General features: G+C 58.0%; 1 protein-coding gene across 3 annotated transcripts; it reads right to left on the reverse strand.

Annotated features, from left to right (window-relative positions):
* Positions 1 to 11,924: 11,924 nt before the first annotated feature.
* Positions 11,925 to 23,915, reverse strand: ZDHHC19 (zinc finger DHHC-type palmitoyltransferase 19). 3 transcript variants are annotated; one of them, XM_054038982.1, is made up of 10 exons: positions 23,745 to 23,915; positions 23,033 to 23,146; positions 20,630 to 20,751; positions 18,863 to 19,002; positions 17,830 to 18,002; positions 17,082 to 17,187; positions 15,988 to 16,073; positions 14,970 to 15,132; positions 14,438 to 14,501; positions 11,925 to 12,116 (listed from the first exon to the last, which is right to left on the reverse strand). In XM_054038982.1, exons 2-10 carry the CDS (start codon positions 23,101 to 23,103, stop codon positions 12,013 to 12,015), a joined length of 1,029 nt encoding a protein of 342 aa, XP_053894957.1. In that variant the 5' UTR covers positions 23,104 to 23,146; positions 23,745 to 23,915; the 3' UTR covers positions 11,925 to 12,012. The 3 variants fall into 3 exon arrangements, with proteins under 3 accessions (XP_053894957.1, XP_053894956.1, XP_053894958.1); XM_054038981.1 differs by lacking the exon at positions 23,745 to 23,915 and having other exon boundaries at positions 23,033 to 23,709; XM_054038983.1 differs by lacking the exons at positions 14,970 to 15,132; positions 23,745 to 23,915 and having other exon boundaries at positions 12,029 to 12,116; positions 23,033 to 23,717.

Consider the following 23,915-nt stretch of genomic DNA (forward strand, 5'->3'; position numbering starts at 1 on the left):
GCAGTTAGCCCTGAGTTTTCATGGCTTTTTTGGTCTGTTGAGATGAGCTTGTGACATTTTTCCAGATTTTTTTTTTTATCTGTGGTATTTCTTTCCTGATCTCAGTTCCCTTTTCAAGTAGGCCATTGCTTCGGAACAGATGACACAAGTCTTTGGGACAGCAAGTCATATGCCAAGTTTCCACAGGTGAGTCCAAGTGAAACAGGGGGGAGAAGCGGGAATTATAAATCACCATCATTCATCTCCTGTCCCGTCTGTAGCTGTAACACAACCCTTCCACTTGCTGAGCTGAACTCAGAAAGTCATCTGAGTCCTTGAGAGGGGTTCGGTGACCTTCCTTAGCACCAGGGTGCTTAGAACAACCGCCTGCTTCGTGATCTTACGTTTGTACCTGCATGTTTGCATTCTGGACTCTTTGGCCTCGGTGTTAAAACAATACAGACCATCCAACTGAAGCAAAATGCTTTTCAGGATTCAGAGACGGATGAGACAGTTATGTGACTGCCTCTGGAGTTACAGAGCCCAAAATGACAAGAAATCTCAGCCCTCATGCGGCAGGGCATAAGGGGATCACCAGCTGGGGCCAGGAAGAAATTCACTCGCTCCCATGGGGTATAGCACTGGACATTTCAGTAGGTGCTTTATGTTTTCTTCTAAGCATATTGTAATGCTGCCGGCAGTGACCGAAGAGCGTGAATACCAGTCTCAGGGCAGACTGCCAGGATAGGGCACAAACCCCAAACTGACTGTGAGCTCTATACTTAGATTTCACCAAGCAAGTGTCAAGTGTAAATTCCTCAGGCACCATAACAGCCTTAACATGGAATCACAGACGGTCCCCTTGGGTTCTCCGATCTGTCTCGCCACCCAGGTGAACCTGCCTTTGTGATAGATGGTGCCTTACACCAAGAATCACAGCAACATTCAGGTTACTCTGGGTCCCAAAAAACCGGTCACTTATCCCAGGTCAATTGCACCTTAGAACTTACACCGAAGACAATGCTTGTAGCCAATCCCATAATGAACTATGTACAGATTTATTTAGTAGGAAAATGAAATGAGAGTTATTTACAAGGTAAAAGCAGGTAATCATAGATACACAAATGAGTTACATTCTTAAGTTTCAAAAGATAATAGAAGCTTCTATAATCAGCAAGCCCTCTATGTCTATTAGGGCTACCCCAGGCTAAGGACTGGGGACCTCTTGCTTGTGCCTAGAAAGCTGCAAATTCAATTGACAAGAGGAATCCACTTGCATGACTCGTCTTCACAGGCAGGAGGGCAGAACAACCAGTGTCTTTTGGCCTCTTTAACATCCCACAATTGTCGGGTGTCGTTGGACCTTTCCTGCTGGGCTGGACACCCACTAACACCTTCCGGCAAACATTAGCCCATCACACTAGTTAATATCTCTCTCGTCTGGTGATTTACATAGTCACAGAGGCTCACAATACAACTACTCAAATATTCCCTTACAGTACAGATGTTGTGAGTGAGATTAATGCAGGCAGCAACTGATAAGCATTCGGTAAAGTCTAAACACTTTCTTATCATTGTAACCCCTATTTTAACAATACTAGCAGACAGGTGAGCCGGCTGATTCCAGCTCTGTAGCTGTCAGTGTTCCATTGAGACATGGGAACTCTGGCATGAGCTGGCCCCTGGTCTGCTGGCGTCACACATGTTGCGCTGGGCAGGGCAGTTTTAAAATTTCTTCTTAAGCATCTGACATTAAGAAAGACAGAAAACGTGGCACTTGATTGGGTACTGGTCTGAAGTGGAATCTCCACTGGCTGTTAGCAGTACAGTGCCCATGACACACAGGTGAATAGTTCTAAGGAAAGGACGTGATGCACCTGCCCACTCTTTCTCTCTTTCTCTCTAGCTGGCTCGTTACATTACATTCCTGCGGTGATCTGAGAGACAACAAAAGGCTTGACTGCGAGGCCAGGAATTTCCTGCTAACCCCGCCAGGCTAAGCATGGCACAGTGAACAAATGGGCGTGGGTAACTTTTGGACCACACTAATAACTCATTGGTTTGTCTGTTCTGTACCTTTGGAAAAGCTGTTGTGAAAAAAATGAGCTGTTTTTCCTGGCTTCCTCTGAACGCCAGTGCTAAGCACTTACCTAATGCTTTCCCTCTTCCCCTTGCTGCGGCAGGATTAACTAATGAAATCCTCACGATACTCCAGGTGAGTCAGTGCTATGATCCTCAGTTTACAGATGGGGAAACCGAGGCACAGATATGCTATGATATGCAGGAGGCCACAGATGGAGACACTGTCAGAGTGGAAGTAGGACTCAAGGGCTCATCTGTGGTGTTTATGGAGGTACAAGGAGGCAGCTCGAAGTAGCTTCTGTTCATTAGGGGTGTACGTTATCTCGAGTGTCCTAGGTAACGAGTAACATATCAGGACTGCAGCTTTTATGAATCAAGATGATTTAGCTGGGATCGGATGATTTAGCTGGGATTGGATGATTTAGCTGGGATTTGGTCCTGCTTTGAGCAGGGGGTTGGACTAGATGACCTCTTGAGGTCCCTTCCAACTCTGATATTCTATGATTCTATGATTCTATACAATATTGAATGACAAGTGACTTAGGCAATTGATTCATAAAAGCTGCAGTCCTGATATGTTACTCGTTACCTAGGACACTCGAGATAACGTACACCCCTAATGATCTCTTATCACCTAAGTGAGGAGAGAGCTGTACTGCACTTTAGATGAAAAGTGGTGTGCACTCACGGTTGCTTTTTGGAATATGCTAACACACAACTGTGCATGAGCTCAGATCACTGCCAGGCCCAGAGCATTGTGCTCTCTCTGTAAGAGTGGAGATCGATCAATTGAATGATTACATGCCATTTTTAATCACTCTATGTTTAGAGCTGATGGGCCAGATCGTCAGCTAGCGTAAGTCGGTGTAGCCCCATGGATGACCGTGGAGCAATGCCAGTTTGCACCACCTGAGGATCTGGCTTAGGCGGTCAAAGAGAGGTGAATTTTTCACTCTACTGTGCTTGAGCCATGAAAATTCTCTCGGTAAAAATGTGTGGTGGTGACGTGGGGGGTGAATTACTTCTTCTGAAGAAAGGGGGTGGGGGGGACATCATTCCTTTTTGCTGATTCTCCCTTAAAAAGTTTTTGGAGTGCTTTGGGGGCACTTTTTTTTGTTTTGAAATCTTCAGCATTTTGATCTGAAGCCTCCTTGTCAGAGACAGACTATAAAAATAAAATGCAAACCAAATAAAACGCCCCCGGCCCCAGTTCATTTACCCTGTATGTTTTTTACTCCATCACTCTCAAGAAATAAAACCATCAGCCCCGACATATAATATTTCAGGTGGCAAAGGAAGAAAAAGACGTTCTGTTTTTAAACAAGGCACCTTTGATTCAGAGGCTGGATTTCATTCAAAGATATCCAAGGTGTTTAACTTTCACCACCTCTGAGATAAACGCCATCCTTCAGAGTGGGGAAATACTTAATATGATTTTTTTTGCAAGTGGGAACCGAGGTATGAATGTATAGATTTCAAGCATTGCCTCTCCCTCCTCGGGAGCTAATGAAAGACCTTGCAATGAACAAGTCTGTGTTTGAAGGACACAATGCCTTCAGGACGCTGCGAAGCTCCTTGCTAAATGTGCTCGCGGTTTCATTTCAGACAGGAGTAGCACAGTCCAGGAAATGGGCTTCTGAAGGAAAAGCAAACAGAGTTTACCAGGGAGGAAAAACCACCGAGGAATTCCAAACTGTTTGTCGGGGTTTGGAAACTGGGATGCCATCTCAGTCTTCATTGGTGAGTCTGCCTGGAAAGAAGGGAGAAGGCTGGAGCAATTAGCGAGACTCTGGTAGGCCTGGTATTTGTAAGCCTCCTGACCTACTCAGTGAAGCTCTCTTGCCTGCTACCGGAAGAGACTAATCTTGAGCAGTCTTTGCAGCTCACACTAGATCAGGTACAGCAAGAGTCCACTGTGGCTCTGTCTACACTTGGAAAAGGACCCAAAATCAGCTTCCTTGCCCCCCCTCCACCGTGTGGTGGACAGGGTTCAGCTGCTAGGGACCGAGCTAATCTGAACCTCATTCTGGAAAGCATGACTGAGACCACGTTTCAGACGATAAGCTCTCTATAAGGGCAAAGGATATTATCCTGGACACACACAGCCTAGCTCATTGCAGTGTGAATTTAGGATCATGTAAAATGTACATTCAGCTTTAAGAAGAGGCATTGGAAAGCTGTTGGATTTCATTGCTCACCGCCTACCTGTGCGGCTGTTATATTTGCTGAACACCCGTGTGCTGGTTCCATACAGGGTATGTCTACACAGCAAATCCAGGCGTGATTGTCGCACCGGTCGGCATACCTGTGCCAGCTTTAATCTAGCTAGAGTGGGTAATCAGAGTAAAGCAGGGATGGCCACCTCAGTACAGGCCTGCCTGGTACCCTGGCTCTGTACTCAGCCTGCGCTGATGTCTGGCCACTGCATCTTCACTCCCATTGTTACCCGCGTCAGCTAGATTAAAGCCGTATGCCACAGGCACACCTCACGGTGTTTGACAACCCGCAGACAAATCAAATAGACAGGGGCTGACGGTGCAGGTCCCCAGTCCTGCAAACATTTCTCATGGGCGTAAGTGAAGGATGGGAGTTGGCCCCTGGACTTCAATGTGAGGCCTCATGTACTTCAATAAGAGTGCGTTTGCAGGATCGGGGCTTTAGCAGAGACGTGATGAGACACAGGGAGGAAACAGGCCACGCAACGACACCCAAGACGGAGAGGCCGTGGTGCAGGTGGAGAGACTCCCCACTAGGGAGGGCTTAGCGAGATCCATGTCAATATAGCTAGGAGAATTCACCTAGGAAATCTGTCTCAGTTCTCTGAGGACAGGACAGAATGGCACCACATGGATGAGTGAGGAAAAACCTTCTGGGGATGAAAAGACATAATCCCAGAAGCACCGGTATGGAAGTATTTTCAGATGAGCAAAGAGCCTCAGATCTCAGTCGATAGGCACTCCTATGGGCCAGGATTATGTGGGTGTTGAACCCCCATCACAGGGCAGTGGCCGGTGTCTCCTGACTCCAGCAGTTACCCTTACCGGGGCCATGGCGGGAACACGGGTTGTAGATATAAGATCGGGAGTTGGCTCGGGGCACCCCCTCCCAGCACTCAGGGAGGAACAGGGTGGTCCCGACTTGGGTGGTGACCCCAGGCTGAGAAGCTGCTGTAGCAAGAGGTTTTACATGACTGATGTGGGCTGCTGATTCTGAGACAACTCTTCAATATTTCCTGCTGCTGCCTATTTATTGCAATTTCACTTCTCCACGGCACGCCCCTGGCAAGGCTCCAGCGTGCGCCAGGCTATGCCCTGCGGGGCTGTGTTTGTTACAGTGGTGATAGTGCTGGGACCGGAGAAGGAATCAAGCCCATGAGGGCTGTAGCAGAGACCTCGACTAGCTGGCTAACTCCCCCACAGCCCTTGGGGACCTGTGCGCTGCAGAGACGCAAGGACGGTTTGCTTGAATTCAGGATTTTAGCCCCGTGACTGGCCTTAGTGGTACCTAAAACCCCACATCGTCCATGCCTGGGGAGCTCCCGTCTGGCCTCCTGAATCTCAAGGCAGTCATCCCTTAAGCACCGACGTTTGGACCCTTTCTATTCTGGCACGCTGGGCACCTTCGTCATGCCAGCGCTGGGCCTGAGCCGCAGAATTCTGAGCCGGATCTGGACCCGGAACACCCCCCCGCCTCCATCCCCCAGTGCTCTGCAGAGCTCAGAGCCGGGGGTTCAGTCCAGCCCTGTCTCATGAGAACAGCCCCGCCTGCTCCTGTGGCGAGGGGCGGTGCGGGTGGGGCTTCTGTTGGCAGCTTTTCCCCGAAGTGAAACGCTAATTTGGTTAGCGAAAATCCCCTGCAAAGCAGGCTCCCCGTCTCTGCCCCCGGATGGGGACGATTGACTCAGCATTTGTCAAGGGCACCAGAAATCTTTAGGTCAGAGCCTCGCTGTTTAGTCCCGACCGAATGACCCCCTGGGTAGTGCCCCAGTGGCCATGTGCCCCAGCTAGCGAGGGTTGAGCCTGGGAGCAGGAGGAACCGAAGCTGAGCGGATCTGGCTTCAGCAAAAAGCATTGCTACCCCCGGGGGACCCCCCCCGGGCACGTCCCAGCAGAATTCAGGCCCTGTTCACACCTGCACAGAGGCCGATTGAGGGCCATTCAGGTGACGTTGACACTTGTGTCAGGTTGAAGCTAGCACAGGATCACTGACTGCAGCCTTGGAAATGCCAGCTCCAGTTATAAATAATAGTTGGCACCTCTCGAGTCCCTTCCAGCGCTGGCACTCGAGGCATGTTGTTGAATTAAGCCTCGCAACCTTCCTCACCCTTACATGACAGGTCGGTATTATTACTCCTGTTTTACAGATGGGGAAACTGAGGCACTGAGGCAGTCCAAGGTCACCCCCGGAGTCTGCAGCAGAGCTAGGGTCTGTGTATGGCAATGACTAGACTGCGCTCCCTAACGGCCACTGATTCCCGAGGGGGATGGACACCCCCCACCAGGGTTCTGCCTGCAGACTATAAATCCAGACGGGGCTGCCTCTGAGACCCCATCCAGCTCCTCCCAGAGAAGGCCAGAAACCTGCTGCAGGAAAATGACCATGTGGGTTCAGTGCTGTTGATTCGAATGGATGGTGCCCTGCTCCCAGCTGCAGAGAAATGTGAACGCCCAGTCCCCAGACGGGTTTTTGGCTGTGACCTGCCCTGGGGAGGGCAGGGGGACGGGGTGCCATTTTCTTCCCAACCCCAGTGCCAATGGGCAGGTTAAACCTGGCACGTATGAGCAGAAACCCGCGTTCTCTTGAAACCCTGCTCCGAAAATGACAGGCGGTTCCTGGCTGAAGTGAAACTGGTGTGCAATGTGTCTCGGCCGCTGAGTGTGTCGGAGCAGCCTGCGGCTGTTCGTCCAGCCAGCTGGATGGCCTTCCTCTCCTGCACCATATCTCCTGGGAGCAGCTGGTCCGCATCCAGAAGGGGCCTGAGAAGACCATCTGTGGGTAACACATGGCCCCCGGCGGAATCATCCGGCTGTATCGCTCTGCTTGCAACTGGGCAGGGCTTGTTATCGGCAGGAGAGCGGGGCTGGGTCCAGAGCGCCTCGGAAAAGCACCGCTGTTCCCTGGAACTGAGCACACGTGACCCCGCACCCCGGCCTGTGGCAGGAGGAGATTGTGACGGGTCCTGCAGTTGCTATCACGCTGCGGTGCCAGCCGTGGCTGCAGGGAGGCCTCCCTCCTCAGGGCCGGATTCTGCTCTCACAGCAGCGCAAAGCCGGGCGATGCGTCTCTCCCCGGACCAGAGCGGAGCCCTGCATGAGGGAATTCGCTCCCCCCGGGTCCAAAACAGCCTGACTCAGCGACCCTGCGGCCCGGTGGGGCGGGGGGACCATAGGGCCCGGTTGTGCGCAGGGGGCTGAGATCCCAGGCTGCCCCGTTGAGTTTGGAGACGCTGCTGATTTGCTGCTTCTGGGTCATTAATAGAAGGACATGACGGGCCCCCAGAGCTCTGCAGAGGGGCTCCGCTCTGCTTTGTGTCAGCAGTGGAGCTAACCCAATAAACAGACTCACTCCAGATTGACCCTGGCAGAACTGAGAGCAGCAGCTGGCCCTCAGCCCGTCTCTCCAGGGGCTTGTCACTTCCCCACAAAATCGCCCCCCGGCCAGCCAGCCAGCCAGCCTCCCTCCAAGTGCCAGGAGCAGTAAAGGCTGGGGGGAGGGGGAGATGGCAGAAACCACCTTGCACTGTGGGGCGCCCATCCCGCCTCCAAGCCCGAATCGGGCTGATGTCAGCGGTGCGTGTTTCGAGGGACTTAGGACTCTGTGATCTGTGCAGCGCCAGACGGACTCCCGGGCCTAGTGCCCCCGGTGTAACAACGGCCCCAGTACAATGACATGGGGGGGATTTGCATCAACCCCACCTCTCCTGTGACAGCTCGAGCCCAGCTCCTACTCTGCCTGATGCTGGCGCCCACCCATGGCCGATGCCGCCTGTTACTCCACCCCCGGAGCGAGACGGTCTGCCAGGCCATCGCCCCCCAGCCTTCAGCCACACTCGCTTGTGGCCAGCACCCTGCCCCAGAGGCTCCCCGTGGCTCGGTAGCTGCCCCGCTGCATCCCGTCTGACTGCAGGACTGGAGCAGGGTCTCCTCATTCACACTCAGAGGCACAGGGCACATTTTGGGCACTGTCAAGGATGAACTGGGGTCAGTCTGAATGAACTCCCCTGGCCTCAATGCAATTACCCCGGATTCGCACCAGTGTAACTAAGACCAGACTTTGGCTCTTTGAGGCCAACTCAGCTCTTGGAAAAGACACCCTGGAGAATGGGCCAAGCCCTCACAAACCCACCGCAGGGCGGGGCCGACAGGTTGTTTCACCCTCTGTAATGTTTCTGCCTCTCTGAACTGACGATCAAGTGGGTCTCACAGTGGTTTGGCATGAGCTGGTTCCCCTGCCCAAAGCCAGGATCCTAGCCTGACAGGATCCCCTTTGAGGAGTTCGCAGCCATGGGGCGGTCTCCTCTGGTGGGAGGTTCACGCCGGTACTTGGACAGTTCGGTCCTTCGTTGAGAGGGAAGGTTCCTTGTTCTCGCTGAGCTCTCGCATAGCAGCATCTGAGAGTCAGGCCTCTGCACGGCTAGGACACTCCGTCCCATCCTGGGGCAGAAAGACCTGGCCTCCGTTACATACACCTGCCCCGCCTCGGGGCTGGATGACAGCAACGTGATACACCTGGGCGTGCAGCCAGTTGCCCTTAGGAAACGCCAGCTCGTCCGCAGAGCTGCAGCTCATCTCAGGAACACGGTTGCTGCAAGCACATCAGACCAGGCCGCTCCCTACACTGGCGCCCCATAGAATAGCGAGTCAAGTTCAAGGCCTCAGTCCTTCTCTTCATGGTGCCCAACGGCCAGGGCCCAGGGTGTCTAACGGAGCTGATGAAGAGTGGGGTTGACAACTCCCCACCATCATAACAGGGACAGAACTTCCTTGGGGGCCGGCCCCCGGCTGTAGAAGGAACGCCCCTAGAAACTAAGGTGCATCACAGATCTCCCTGCTCCAAGGCCTCACCATTGAACTTGGGTGACATGGGGTGAAAATCCCGCTGGGCACGGGGCCAGCACGCTGCCTGGGCACCCCACAAGTCCTTCCTGCGCCCCAAAGGTGACAGAGGCGAGGCCGAGAGAGCGTACGGCATGTACATTACCGAGAGTCGTCCGTCCCCGCTCACACCCACTAACTGACGTGTAACTCACAATGCCAGAGAGGCGCATTGGTGCTGGATGGCCTATGGGTCGCCTGTCCCACACAAGCAATGCCTGGCTCAGTCCTGGCAATCTCACTGCAGCAAATATGTTACTTCCAGGGTGTTTGTCCACAGAGGATAGCGTGGGAGGTCTCCACTGAAAGCGTGTGACTTTTTAATGTGCGTGATCATGATGTGATGTGTGTACGGGTAATCGTTAAGAAGAAGGTAACTATACTGAATGTTATGCCCGTGTGGTCTGAAGGTTGAAAGGAGTCACCAGGCAGTGATATCACTTGGTGATGGTCTAATCATGCGGGATGGGGTTGCCGGTGACGTAATATACAGCTCAGTTGTCTACTTTGGCCCCATCCCGGAACAGCCAATGGAAAACCATCAAAGCCAACAGCAAAGGAGCGAAACCACCTTGTCTGTGAATAGAGACGAAAGCCTGTTTCAGGAGCACACCGAGTGGGGAGAGGTCCTCTGCCCCCATTCACGGGGGAGGCCGCTCGCTCAGCAGGGCTGTCCAATGAACATTTGGATCCTGGTTCCCATGAGGCAACAGACTGAGATTTGTGGGGAAACCTCCTGTACGAGATAGGAAAGGGAACTATAGATTTAGTTGGGGTTGGTCCTGCTTTGAGCCAGGGGTCGGACTAGGTGACCTCCTAAAGTCCCTTTCAACCCTGAGATTCTATGATTCTATGAAGCGTAGGGCCTGGTTTGCGGTGTGTGATTTCGCATCGTTTGTTTCCATCACTCTCTCTTGTTTCGAGTGGAATCTCCTTAAATAAACTGTCGCTGGCTTTATTACCAGTGTTGAGTGTTCCCCAAGAGCTGTGGGCAAAGGTAAAACTGGGGTACCCTGCTCCCATGGGGGCAGAGGAGCTGGGATTTCGGTGATTAGCTGGTGTCAGGGGCTGGATAGCACAGGGGAGGGATTCAAGAGGATTTGGGGAGGAGGGTTACCCCTCGTTAACCTGCTGGCAGGACTGGGCTGGCCTAGCCCAGAGGAGATTACTTGAGTGGTTGAAAGGCAGGCGGGGTCAGGGAGCTACTACAAGAGAGACGCCCTCACGCTGGGCTGGGGAAGAGGAGGCTGCCTGCCTTGCACAGAGGAGCTGGAAAGCGCTGTGCGATGCCAGTGCCCGAGGGGCCTCTTCCCTGCCAGCCCCGCCCGCCCGCGCCCGGCCACCTCCGCAGCTAAAGGCAGCTGTTCGCTATCGGGGAGGGAAGGGGGCTGGCAGCAGTTCTTTTTTTGGGGGGGGGTCATGCCACAGACCGGATCCGACGCCCGCTGAAGTTAATGGGAATTCTCCCGCTGGCGTCTATGGGCCTTGGATCAGGCCCTGCCTGGGTTGAGGCTGTCTGGTTCGCCCAGCTCCTGCCAGCACAAAGCTACGCCCAGATCCCCCAGCGGCTACAGGCTGCCCTAGCAGTGCCGCTGTCACCTGACGCCAGCTGCGGGCCTGGCCCCAAACACTTGGCTCCCTGTGTAGCGCTGGCGGCATAGAAGTTGCCCGCGGGCGCTGTTCCCAGCTCCAGGGATCTGCCCAGAATCGGGCCCTGTGGGTGTGAGGCCCAGCGGGTCCCCGCGCGTGTAAGAACAGCCTCTCCAGCTAGCTGCCCTTCTGACGCGGGGCCACTCGGAGGGATGGACGTTTTGCCACCCTCCGGCCCATGGGACGCGCGTTGGGTTCATGGGCAGCCAGGTTCTGGTTGGCTCCCGTGTCGTTCCTACGGAGCACGGCTCTCGGGGGCCCACAGTGTCCCATGCGTTGTTGGGCCGCTGCTTCGGGGCTGCGCCCGGGCCTGTGGAGCGAGCCCAGCTCATTGCAGGCCTGGTGGAGCGGCACCTGCTGCCACGAGATCTTCAGCCCAGCTCCAGTGCTGGTGCCACAGTCCACGCCAATGAGGCGCCAGTTTAATTATAGCCCCGCGGGGAGGGAAATGAAACCCGGAGCCAGGAGCAGAACTATTCCGATGAACGGGCGGAAGCCGTGCAAGCTGTTGCACGCTCCCTGCAACGTCTCAGCCCGGGGCACCAGCGACTGGGTCGCTCCTGGCCTCGCTGGGCCGGCTACGGCTGCCCCCATCTCTGCCCTAGGTGGTTGATGGCGCCATCCCCCCCCTTCAACCCCTCCAGCCCCACTCAGCCAGAGAGGAGTGGCAGATACGTGACTCAAGCCCGTCTCTCTGCCCACCTGGTCCAACCCCGCCCCTGCCCTGGGGCTGGATGTGCTGCCTGTGAGCGAGACATGAGGTGTGCCAATCAGAGCAGTGCCGCACACTCGCTGCCAAGGAGCCGGGCACCCCCCTGGTGAGGAGTGGCAGGGGAGGCTGAATTTTGCCTTGCCTGCACTGCAGCTGCTTGAATAATGGACGTAACAAATTTCGAGCTGATTTTCCCATCGCGCGCCCAGCTCCGTCCCTCGCCCTCTAGCATCGCCCGGCCAAATGCACCCTCCAACCAGGGCTCGCATGCACAAGGGGGGGGTGTCTAGGCAGGCAGGAGCCGGGCAGGGCACCAGCAGAGGGGTGCTGCCCCCTACAGGCCAGCACCAAAATGCCCATCATTCTGAGGTCTTAGCCTGAGACATGGACCAAAAGCGCTTGGGGATAGAAACTTTATTCATCAGTTTGTCCAGGGTTTTCTCTTGGGGAACCTTCGTGCCTGGAATAAACCAGGAGGTGCCGTCAGGGGTCCCTTTAAAGGTCAGACACTGAAAGGAGCGCGGCCGTGGGCGAGACCGCTCTGTTGCTGCTGTGTATTTGGGATTTCCAGTGTGCACCTCCTCCGCCATCCGCCGTGCCTGAGACCGGAGAGGAGAAAGTGGAACAAGAAGTCCTAGCGAGGAGCAACTCCCGCTTGTCCCCTGGAGAGGGCATGGCCATCAGCAAAAGAAGGCTGCACCTGCTAACAGAGCAGGGCTGGATTCTAGTCCCCTCTCTGCCACCCGTCCCCTGCATGGTCTTTGACAAGTCCTTTAGGGCCTGGGTTTCCCGAGAGCTCAGGGCCAGGTTTGCTAGGGCTCAGTGCTCGGGACCTGCTTCCCAGCTCTGCTGAGCACCCGGTCAAGGCTGTCGGTGCCCATCTGTGGCAGGCCCTGCACCCCCTCCTCCGCAGGGGAGGGGGCAGGTCGGGTCATGTTCAGAACCTAGCCTTTAACCAACAGGCAGAGCCAGGCGCACGGGGCCTGGAACCCTGCTGAGACCTGGCTGGAGCAGCTGCACGCAGGATCGCGCACAGATCAAGGCCATCCTTTCTGGGACTGTGGGGCGGTTTCATGCTAAGTCACAGTCTTGGTCACCCCTTTGCTTTGTGTACAGATGCGTGCAGCGCTGAGAGGAGTTCTACGAAAGCCTGGTCATCAGCAGGGAGCTCAAAGTTCTCCGATAAAAAGCCATTCAAAGCCGTGTTTTTCCGCAATTAAAACGAAACGCTGAACGTTAGTTTCCCCAGCCACCATATGTCCAGGTATCTATCAGTGGAGCGCCATGGTTTATTGATATGCCGCAGAACCCCGTTTCGCCAAGTCTCCATTATCTGGCGCTCCGTATGACCTGAACCGGGGCTGACAGTCCAAGCCCTGGGTGGCAGGGCACGGGCAGTCAGTCCTGGTTAGGTTAATTCGGAGAGCTGGATAATGGAGACTCGGAAAAACGGGGGCCTACTGTCTGGTTTTTTTTTTTTTCACAAAATGTAAAAGCTAAAGATTCTCTGTAAAAACACAAATTCTGTGTTTTCCCGCGGCAAGTGGATTTCAAATGGGATGTCTCCAAACGGGACATTCCACCCCGTAATGTATAAAACCACGATCCATCTGTTAAACGTATGTTGGTGTTTTGTCGCCTTTAAATGCTTTCAGAGTGACGTCAACTTAACAATCACCTTTCTGCCTGCACATTTTCCTCCCATCATTGCTACCGAAAGCCCCTGAAGGTGACCAAAATTTAAAGAGAAAAAATATTTCTCTTTCATTTGTCAGTTTCCTTTATATGTCATTTTCACCACTTCCCCTTTATAGCTTATTTAGTCAGATTTCCTTTTCCCTGCTGATTGTGTGAGTCCTTCACACAGCAACAGGGGAGCAGAAACATTTAAAAATAGTTAACTGTGATTGTAAACCTCTCAAAAATGGCAGGAAATGTGGGTGGGTGGGTGGGGTAGGATCTGAATTAACTCTAACTCTGTTCTTGTTAAAATCGATTTCAGTTTTTCATTGGGTGAGTGTTTCTGTCCTGTGCTATGCAGGACGTCACATTAGATGAGCACAATTGTCCCTTCTGGCCTCTCAATCCGCGAGTTGGAGCCGGGAGTAGAAAACAGCAAACAGTTCTGTGAAGATCGTCTAATTCATTGAAAGGGTTTCCAGTATGTTTCGAAGTGTGTGACAAAGTGTTTCCCAGGATGGAACCGCATCGGCCAGCGCAAGTGGTGGGGGAGAAGCTCCAAGCATTGCTCTGAACGTTTGTATTGATGTTTCGCATTGGGGTTGCTGAAATGCCAACAACTGCAGCAAGAAATCAAAACGCGGAAAATGCCGACCAGCCCGGCCATGAACGGAGCTGACAAACCTTCCTCCAAGGCTCATGACAGCTACTCACATGTCGCCAGTGGAAGAGACACAGCGAAGCCTCCGGCATGCCTGGCAAGTCTTTTCCTTTTAACACGAAAACCTCGGCCTCTGTGTTGTTGGGTGGGACTTTTCCCGTCTCTGTCACAACCTCCCACCAGCCTTACTGCCCGAATGGCAAAGGAAAAGCCTCAGGGGTACAAAAGGCGAGTCATGTGGCCTAGGGGATGGACCAGTGGACTGAGAGACATAGGTTCTATTCCCAGCTCTGCCATTGGCCTGTTGGGAACCTTTGATACGTCACTTCCCCTCTCTGTGCCTCAGTTTCCCTGCTGTACCATGGGGATGAAGATACTGCCCTCCTTTGTAAAGTGCTTGGAGATTCTGGCCCCCACTGAAGTCAATGGGAGTTTTTCCATTGATTTCGGGGGCGGGGGGAGGAGGGAGATTTTACCCCTGGACTTTGTGAAGCCCCAGAGCTAAGACCGGAGGAAAGCAGGGCTCTGGGGGTGCCACGCTGGGTGAGACCGGGGAGCAATCTGGGAGGTTCTGCTCACCTGTCATCGCCACGTTCGTCTTCCTCTCTGGGCTTGCCGGCCACCAGGTCCCCTTGGCACCAGCCTGCAGAGAGATGCACCAAGCAAAGGTGCAAATGGAAAGTGACATGCCCACCACTGGTGTTGGCACCTCTCCCATGTCCCCCCCTTGTGGCTTCAATGGGGGCTAAGGGCAGCCGCACCTCTCGGGAGCAGGTGAAATCCCACCTGGGAGGGGCCGGACGCTGCTGCTGCTTCCAGACATTCCTGGGTCTGTGGTGCCAGCCTGAGACCAGGGATACGGGAATGCCAGGGTGTTCTATGGTGCTGGGCTCAAGGCCTGGAGCCAGGCTGCCCTCGCTCCGGACAGGGAAAGGGGCACAGGGTCCATTAAGGAGAGAGCTGTGCAGCTAGTCCTGGGACTGCCTCCGGTGGCCACTGGTAACCCCGGCTGAGCCCTCCCCTCCGGGGCAGGCTGCTTGTGAGACGTGGCTCCCACAGGGACCCTGCCCTGCAGGAGGCTTCCCATGGCAGAGAACAAGTAGCCACGCACCTGGGCTGCCCGCCTCTGGCCAGGCAGGTTCTGGGGGCAGCGGTGGGATGAGAGTCCAGGAGGTGCCGTGTTCAGGCGTGACATCTGGGGAAGGAGCCGGGCCACGGGGGCCTTCCTGCCCCTGCGGGTCGCTGCCTTGGGTTCGGCAGCTCTAACCATGTACCTGGACGGGCAGAAGGCAGCTGCTCCCATGCCCGCTGGTCACAGCAAGCAGGCTCCAAAGGCAGAGCCCCAGCCGATGCAGAGCTAGAACCGGGGACTCACTACGGTGGAACCCCAACCGGACTGGGAATGGTGGCGAATTGGCCCCTGCGTGAGTGCTGAGTCCAGAGCACGGCCCCGGGGCGGCCCAGGCTGGGAGCCAGAGAGCCACGGGGTGTCCACAAAGGATCGTCTGCCAGGCAGCAGGGTGCAGGCGAGTGTGTGATTCCCAGCAAGGCCAGCTGGGAGCCGCCCTTCCCGGCAGAAATCCCCCCTTGGCGAGTCACCGGTAACGCTCAGTGCTCAGTACTGCATGGCGGGGGGATGGAGCACTGGGAAAGCCCCTCGGCAAACAGCGCGGCTCCTGTCCAGGGACTTTTCCTGGGACGTGTGCACGCGGCCACCTCGATCACTCATACATCCCGTCCCCCCCACTCCCTCCACCGCCCCGGGATGGTGCTTGTCTGATGAGATTGGAAGCTCTTTGGGACAGGGACCAATTCCTCGTATATGTTTATGCAGTGCCTAGCACGACGGGGCCCCGATCCTGACTGGGGCCCTAATGCAAGAGAATATAAAATTCCAGGGAGGAGGCACCGGTGATCAATGACTCAGCCCAGCCGCCACAGTTCTTAGAGCGGGGGCTTCCCAGGGCTGGTGCGTCCTGTCCCTGCCTGGGCTGGGGTTAGGGATTGCAGCCGATCGCCTGCGTTCTCAGCTCGCCCCGGCACCCCCAGCCGGGAGCAGCCCGGCTGGTCCCCCAGCCATGGGGTTGTGACAGGAGGGGGGGGGGGTTAATCTGGGGCCTTGCACTCACTTGGGTCCCTGTGGGGCACACAGGGCCGCGTACCAGTTCCTGGCCCATCCCAGGTCGAAGGGATTCGCTCTGCTCTCCTCGCGAAGCTGGGGACAGAAGAGACCCAACAGGCGGTGAGCTGGGGAGTGCTGGACCAGTGCTCCCCCACAGGGGACGGGGCTCTGGCACAGGAGGGACGCAGGGTGCCCTCCGCTGGTCAGCGCTGGCACCTGCACCGGCTGTAGTTTCAGAGGCAGGGACTGGCTAGAGCGTAACCAGCTGGGGAGGACGATGCTTTGCTGGAGGCCCGTGTCAGAGCGAGGAGGACGCCTGCAGGGCCGTGCCTCCGAGGCGCTAACACTGCACTGTGGCCGTCAACTGCATCCTGGCCCCATTGCCGCCGGGGCTGTGCCCTGAGCGTGGCTGGCCTAGCCCCTCCTGAGGCCAAGCCTCCAGCCCGTGCGCCCGTCAGCCAGCGGCACTGATGTCCCCACCAGGCGTGGCTGATGGCCTGGAAGGGACCCTGCAGGGCGAGGTCTGTCTCTTCAAGGCCAGCCCCGAGCCCCCCATCCCCAGCGCACGCACCGGCTCTCAGAGCCAGCGAGACTCAGGGGCTCCCAGGGCGGGCGCGCAGCTGGGAAAGCAAAGGGCGCCGTGTGAGCGCGCCAAAACACACACGAGCCGCTTGGCTTGGCAAGCGCTGGAGCAACCGGGCTGGTTATGCAACCGCTGCGCACCAGCCAGTCCCAGCGGACTGAGCCAGAGCCCCCCCGAAGCGCCCCCAGCCTCACACACAGGCGCCTTTGACATGGGCCGGAGCAGGCAAGAATCCCAGTGATGAGAAAGAGGGTCGGGGGGCAGGAGTGCAGGCAGCAGAGCTGCAGGATCAGGCCCCTTGCATGCACATGCACCATACACATGCACATGTATGCATGCACACGTACACACACATGTACACACGTATGTACACACACACATGTGCCCGCACACAAATAGTTTTATTGGACAGATTCCCCATGACTAGAGCCTGGAGCAGCTTTTACCCTCTGGTTCTACCGCCACCAGCTGCTGCTCCCACGCCCTGAGCCCCAGGCTGGGATCCCTCCTCCCCATACCTTGAGCTCATAGGTGCGTTTAGCGAGGGTGATGAAACTGGCCTGGGATCCCACCAGGATCAAGAGGGGCAGCAGGTAGAGAGCGGCTGGGATGGTCACCATGATGCTGGCAGCAGGAGAGTAAGGGAAGGATATAAAGCCAGGTCTGAGGGGCGAGTCCTCTGCCCTCCCACTGAATGTGGGACACAGCCTGTGTATGCATGTGTGTGACATCCTGAAGGACCACAAAGATCAGCCCTAGCCCCCCTGGAGCCTGGCCTGGCCTGTGTGGGGTGAAGTTCAGTGCATTTGCATCATGCCAGCTGTGCGCCCAGGGGTGGGTGCTCCGTGCCAGCTGTGCACCCAGGGGTGGGTGCTCTGTGCCAGCTGTGCGCCCAGGGCTGGGTGCTCAGGGACCTGTGGCAGGGGGACGCCCAGGGCTGGGCGCTCAGGGACCCGTGGCAGGGGAACGCCCAGGGCTGGGCGCTCAGGGACCTGTGGCAGGGGGACGCCCAGGGCTGGGTGCTCAGGGACCCGTGGCAGGGGGACGCCCAGGGCTGGGTGCTCAGGGACCCGTGGCAGGGGAACGCCCAGGGCTGGGTGCTCAGGGACCCGTGGCAGGGGGACGCCCAGGGCTGGGTGCTCAGGGACCCGTGGCAGGGGAACGCCCAGGGCTGGGTGCTCAGGGACCTGTGGCAGGGGTACGCCCAGGGCTGGGTGCTCAGGGACCCGTGGCAGGGGACGCCCTGGCTCGTCTCTCCAAGGATACGCACAGATCTTCTCGGCGCCATAGGCCTGGTGGGAGTTGAGCACCAGGTAGGTGATGCAGGAAGCCAGAACCACCACGTTGTAGCCGCACAGGAAGGCCACGAACAGGAAGAAGAAGCGGAAGTTGCGGCAGCCAATGCAGTTGTTCAGCCACTTACAGTGGTGGTCGAACTCCTGGGGGTGCAGGGAAAGTGCCCGATGTCAGCGCTGCCACGTCCCCGCTGGGCCACTGCACGGCCCCCCTCCAGGGCCCCCCCTCCAGGAGCAGCTGCAGCCGTTGGCCCAGTGCCGCAGTGAGCCAGCCTGTCCTACGGCTAATGGGGAAGTAGGAACAGGTGTGGGAGGGCTCAGGCGGTGTATGTGACTGTGAGTCTATGGGGGAGCTGCAGATCTGCGTGTGCAGGGTGTCTGTGTTTGTGCGGGTGTGTGGCTGTGTTTGTGCGGGTGTGTGGCTGTGTTTGTGCCGGTGTGTGGCTGTGTTTGTGCCAGCGTGTGTATACGGGTGTATGGGTGGGGGTGCGGATCTGCGTGTGCAGGGTGGCTGTGTTTGTGCGGGTGTGTGGCTGTGTTTGTGCCGGCGTGTGTATTCGGGCGTACGGGTGGGGGTGCGGATCTGCGTGTGCAGGGTGTCTGTGTTTGTGCCGGCGTGTGTGGCTGTGTTTGTGCCAGTGTGTGTATTCGGGCGTACGGGTGGGGGTGCGGATCTGCGTGTGCAGGGTGGCTGTGTTTGTGCCGGCGTGTGTATTCGGGCGTACGGGTGGGGGTGCGGATCTGCGTGTGCAGGGTGGCTGTGTTTGTGCCGGCGTGTGTATTCGGGCGTACGGGTGGGGGTGCGGATCTGCGTGTGCAGGGTGGCTGTGTTTGTGCCGGCGTGTGTATTCGGGCATACGGGTGGGGGTGCGGATCTGCGTGTGCAGGGTGGCTGTGTTTGTGCGGGTGTGTGGCTGTGTTTGTGCCGGCGTGTGTATTCGGGCGTACGGGTGGGCTAGCAGGCTCCCAGGCTAGGGTACCGAGCGCAGCCCCGCCGGCCTCACCTCCACACAGACGTTGCACCAGGGGCAGTGGAAGGTCCGTGGCGGGCAGTAGTACTGGCACTTTTGGCACCAGTGCAGATCGAAGCGTCTCTCCTTGACACGAAGCGCCTGGATCACTAACCCGGCCCGGCCCTCGGCCCCTGGCTCAGGGAGACACAGCGTGGGGTGAGACTGTGGGGTGACTCCCAGCGACAGGGCCTGGCCCGACACCGGCCTCAGAAGGAGCTGGGCTCGGGAGCTGGGCTGGCCGAGCGGCGCCGGGGAACAAGGACCCTGCCCTGATGTACAGCGCAAAGCACCGATGAGGGCAAGGGAGGTTGTGTATTGTTCCCTGGACCCTCTGCCCAGCCCCGGGACCCAGCTCCCAGCTCCACGGTGCTTTGCTGTCCCCGTGGGGGGCGCTAGGCTGCCCTGAGAGAAGCCGGCTGTGGCCCATGCCCAGGCAGTGGGGCTGCCAGGAGATCTGCGGTGCTAGGAGGCGGGTGAAGCGAGGAGGCTGGAGGGCAGGGGACAGTGGCTTGTAGTGGAAGGCCACGGAAATCCACCGGCGCTGGCTGGGAGACTCGGAGGCGTCCCGCCTTGTAGCCGGTGTTTGGAGGGCCTCAGCCTGGCTCCTAGGGGACAGCCATGCCAGTCACACACCCACCACCAACGGCACTGGCTGGGCCAGACAGACCCGCCTGAGCCCTTGGCTGGGCCCAGTGGGGAGCTTGCATTGCCTCTGTCCAGGCTGCGTGAGTTCCTGTGGGCATGTCTGCCTCTGGCGCTGCCCGGCTGGCCCCTCGCACCAGCGCAGCCTCACTGGAAAAGCCAGCTTGGGACAGAGCCATTCCAGGCCTCCTGGGTGCCAGGGCCAGGGAAAGGCCACGTTCTCAGGGAGCCTTGGTTACCAGATCCCCCTCCAGGCCAGGATGTGTCTACACCCCCCTCCCCGCCCGGGCCACAGGAGCAGAAACTGGCAGATGCGCTGGGTGGGACTGGTCTGGCTGCGTGCCTGCAGCCTGCACTTGTACGTCCAGGGACGCTCTGTTCCGCACAGTGCAGACCACTGCAGTCATACGTGCTGTGTGCCTCTGAGGGGACTTCACTTGGATTCTTTCTTGCTTTGGTTTTTCCCTCCTGCTCTTTCTGACTCATTGCTGGCAGCCAGGATGCCGGCCCTGCCGTGCGGCAGCCAGGCCCACGACGGCCCTTATTCGGTAGTGGGGAGGTGCTGCCACTTCACCCGAGACGGAGCATTGCACGGTGAACGTGGCTTTCATTATTGAAGGGAACAGCCGAATGCATCTGTGCATCCTGCCCTCTGCTGGATGTAGATGTCACTGCTCAACAGCGTGTCATAGACCCTATATTGCTAACAGCTGCGGAGGAGTCGCCCCAGCGCCAGTGGCTGGGGCTGTGCTTTGAGGATCTGAGCTCGCACCTCATCTCTAACCCCAAGTTCCCAGAGGCCAGGGATTTAATACGTTATGTTTGTCAAGCAGATTTGCTCATTGCTGGCTTCCAGCCTCTCTCTGTGCAGCCGTGGCTGGGTGAGCGGCTCCACGGGGGGAGGCAGTCAGGTGCCCGTCCCTGTCCTGCCCGTAAGTTAGGCTTCTGCAGGACCCAGGGAAACCCCGGACGGTGACTTGAGGCATCCCACCCTGGGAGCTGGAGGGCCAGGGAGAACTGCAGAGCCCTCACAGCAAAGACCAGCTGTCCCTTCTCTGCATACAGGGCCCAGCTGCCTGGCCCTCCCCTCGGGAGCCCGGGCCGTGCTCCTGTTACCTCGGTGAAGGATCCCGGGGTCCGTGAAGCTGGCCAGCAGGAGGTTGGCCACGGCTGGGATGAAAAGGATGCCTGCGACCAGGGGGAAAGCCAGGGACACGTGGACGGCCAGCCAGCTGCATCTGAAACCGAAAGAGAGGGGAGGGTGGCAGCCTGCAGCCAGCGAGCTCTGGGTGCTAAGCAGGGGGAGCTGCTCAGTGCTTGGCTGGCAGAGAAAGACGCCAGCAGGGCTGGGGGTGGGGGCTGCACCCTCAGGATCTGCCAGCACCCAGAGGAAGGGGAGATAGAGGCCATGTGTGGCCACTGCAGACCCCTGACCCTCTTCCTGAGGTGGGGCAGCCATTCCCCCTCAGCCCCTCCTGCTGGGGGTGGGGGTGGGCTTGAAAGCCCACGTGGCACCGACGAAGCACGAGTACACGTCTGTGGTGCCGGGCGGGGAGGTGCACCCTCAGGCGCCGTGGAGACGGACCCAGTGAAAATAACTGGGGGGAAGGGGCCCAGACTTTTCTGACCCTCAGGGAAGGACTGATCTGGTTTGGGCACCAGGGTTCGTGTCCTCTCTGCTGCAGCCCGTCCCTGACAGGCGTGGACTCTGCTGTGGCCCGTCCCTGGCCCTGGCACCCTGCCCAGCTGGCGGGATAGTTGCCGTGGCGAAGTTAGAGTCTCAGTGGGTGTGTGGGAGAGATGGGCTCAGCGCGGCCCTGAGCTCTAATCCCGCCTCCGGTGCTGACGCCATCTGAGTCGGTCCCTGACCTCACTCTGGTTCCATGCCTCAGTTTCCCCATCTGTAAAATGGGGCCAACCCGCCCAGCTGTGCAGGGGGTTCATTGGCACTGGCTGGTGCACAAGGGCCTAGGTCCAGAGGCTGAACGCTCTGTCTTTCAATGCTGACTTCTGGGGGATTTGCGCACTGCCTAGTGAAATCCATCTACAGCTGGCAAGGCCGCCCCAGCATGGCTCTGAACCCGACACAGACACCGTGCGAACAAAGAACCCTCCCCTATCCGGCTGGCTCCCCACAGGCCTTGGGCCTCTTGACACCCCAGGGGGCTCTGACCCATAGCACAAGCTGCTCTGCCTGCCAGGGGGACGGGCTCAGGTGCTGGGGAGCATGTGCTAAATTCATCAGGCACATCCCAGCCCTCTCTCCATGCCCAGCAGGGCCTGGCACTCCAGGGCCTCTCCCCTTCTCTGCAGCCGGACACCCTCTGCCTCGCTGGGCCTGCTTGGCTGCCCTTGTCCCCGGGTGACTCATCTCTGAGGGGGAGGTGTTGTCCCAGCCAGGCCAGATCACCCTGTGTCCCCTCTGATCCCCTGCCAAGCTGTGCCCTGGGCGGAGCTGGCTTCCAGGAAGTGTAGGTCAATAACTGGCCGGGGCTTGGGGGCAGGTGGGGTTTGCAGGGCTGGGTCACAAAGGTGCCTGCCCATCTGGGATTGGCCTCGTCCTCGTCCCCCTCTCCCCGGGGCAGCTCCAAGCACTCCGCAGTCTGTACGCATTCAAGGGTCGCCTTAGGGCAGATTGCAGCCCCCTCTGGGGTGGAGGCAGCAGCGGGAGAGGCTTTGGCTAAGGGCACCGGGATAAACGCCTGTCCGGGAAAGCACCCGTGGGGTCCCGGCTGCCCACGCCCAGCAGTCAGGAGCTGTAATTCCTGCCTGGAGGAACGGGCGGGCGGCCATTACAGCGCCCGGTGCAGCTGAGCCAGTGGGGGTTCGAACCAGCCGCCCTGCTTACGGGAAGGAGAAGAACAGGCCGCTCAGGGCCACGAGGGAGCTGAAGTGAAAGGAAGCGAGGAGGCTGGGCAGGACCCAGCGTGGCACCCCCCTGGCAGGGATCATGGCGGTGGCTGTGTGAGCCCCCCGCACAGCCAGGGCTCTCCAAGACCCCCGGAACCTCCCCCCCAGAATGTAGGCACCCCGTTCCCTCGGTTACACGCTGACCTCGCAGGGAGCGCCGCGGTGCTGTGGGACATCACAATGGTGCACTGGGGCCATGTGAGAGGGGAGTGGGGTTTAGTGGCCAGAGCAGGGGGGCTGGGAACCAGGACTCCTGGGTTCTATTCCCAGCTCTAGGAGGGGAGTGGGGTTTAGTGGTCAGAGCAGGGGGAGCTGGGAGCCAGGACTCCTGAGTTCTATTCCCAGCTCTAGGAGGGGAGTGGGATTTAGTGGTTAGAGCAGGGGGAAGCTGGGAGCCAGGACTCCTGGGTTCTATCCCCGGCTCTGGGAGGGGAGGGGAGTCTAGTGGTTACAGCAGGAGGAGCTGAGAGTCAGGATTCCAGGGTTCAACCGCCACCCATTCATTGTGTGAGCTTGTGCAGGGCTCGTCCCCACTCCGTGCCTCAGTTTCCCCCTCTGTAAGGTGGGATGGGGTGACAGGTCCCTCCCCAGGAGCACTGTGGGACTTACTGACTAGGGTGTGGCCTTTCGAAGAGACGCACAAAGGCCCAGAGCTGCCGGCGGCTCTGTTTGAACAGCATCTCAGCATTGCTGACAGCCCTAAGCAAGGCAGTACCGCAGCTTCTGCAGGAGGGCGACAGAGAGAAGGCCCCAGAGACCCCCACTGAGCGCATTGCTCCAGGAAAGGGACTTGGGTGGGTGCAGCAGAAGGGGTGTTATTAGCCACCCTTCCCATAGGAAAACCCAGTCACGGAGCAAGGGAGTAGCTTGCCCCAGGCCTCCCAGCAGCAGAGCTGGGGAGAGGACCCAGGAGTCCTGGCTCCAAGCGCAACACACTGGAGTGCCTCCCCGTGCAGAACTCCCTGCCCCCGCCCGGCTTCTCCTGGCTGACACACAAACGCTGCCTAGGTGCAGCATGCAACAGCATTGGGGCCCCGAGCATTTCCTGGAGACCCATGGCCAGCTCGGGGGTGGGGGGCCGGTAGCCCAGCTGCTCTCTCCTTACCCGCCCAGGGAGGTGGCACCGATCCCTGCTCTAACCCACGGCTTTAGCACCCAGCTGAGCAAACAGCAACCTCTGCTCCACTGATAGCACCAGCCCTGGCTGCCAGGGGCCACGGCTAGGCTGGGGAGCAGAGGGCACCAGCATTCAGGCCTGACCGCGGCTCTGGCCCTACCCTCCCTCTGCAGGATCTTGCAGGGTAAGAGCTGCAATGCCCACCTGGGGAGGGAGGCTGCCTCGGGGCCGCGACAGGCTGGCAGAACAGACCCTCAGCTGCCTCTCCTGCAGCGCCCGCTGTCAGTGCCACGTGGGCTGGGCTGTGCCAGCGGTCACACAGGGCCTCCCCACCAGCCTAGACACAAGCAAGGGGCCAGAGCAGAGCGGGAGACT

The sequence above is a fragment of the Malaclemys terrapin genome, chromosome 9 (assembly GCF_027887155.1).
Source record: "Malaclemys terrapin pileata isolate rMalTer1 chromosome 9, rMalTer1.hap1, whole genome shotgun sequence".
Taxonomy (NCBI): domain Eukaryota; kingdom Metazoa; phylum Chordata; order Testudines; family Emydidae; genus Malaclemys; species Malaclemys terrapin.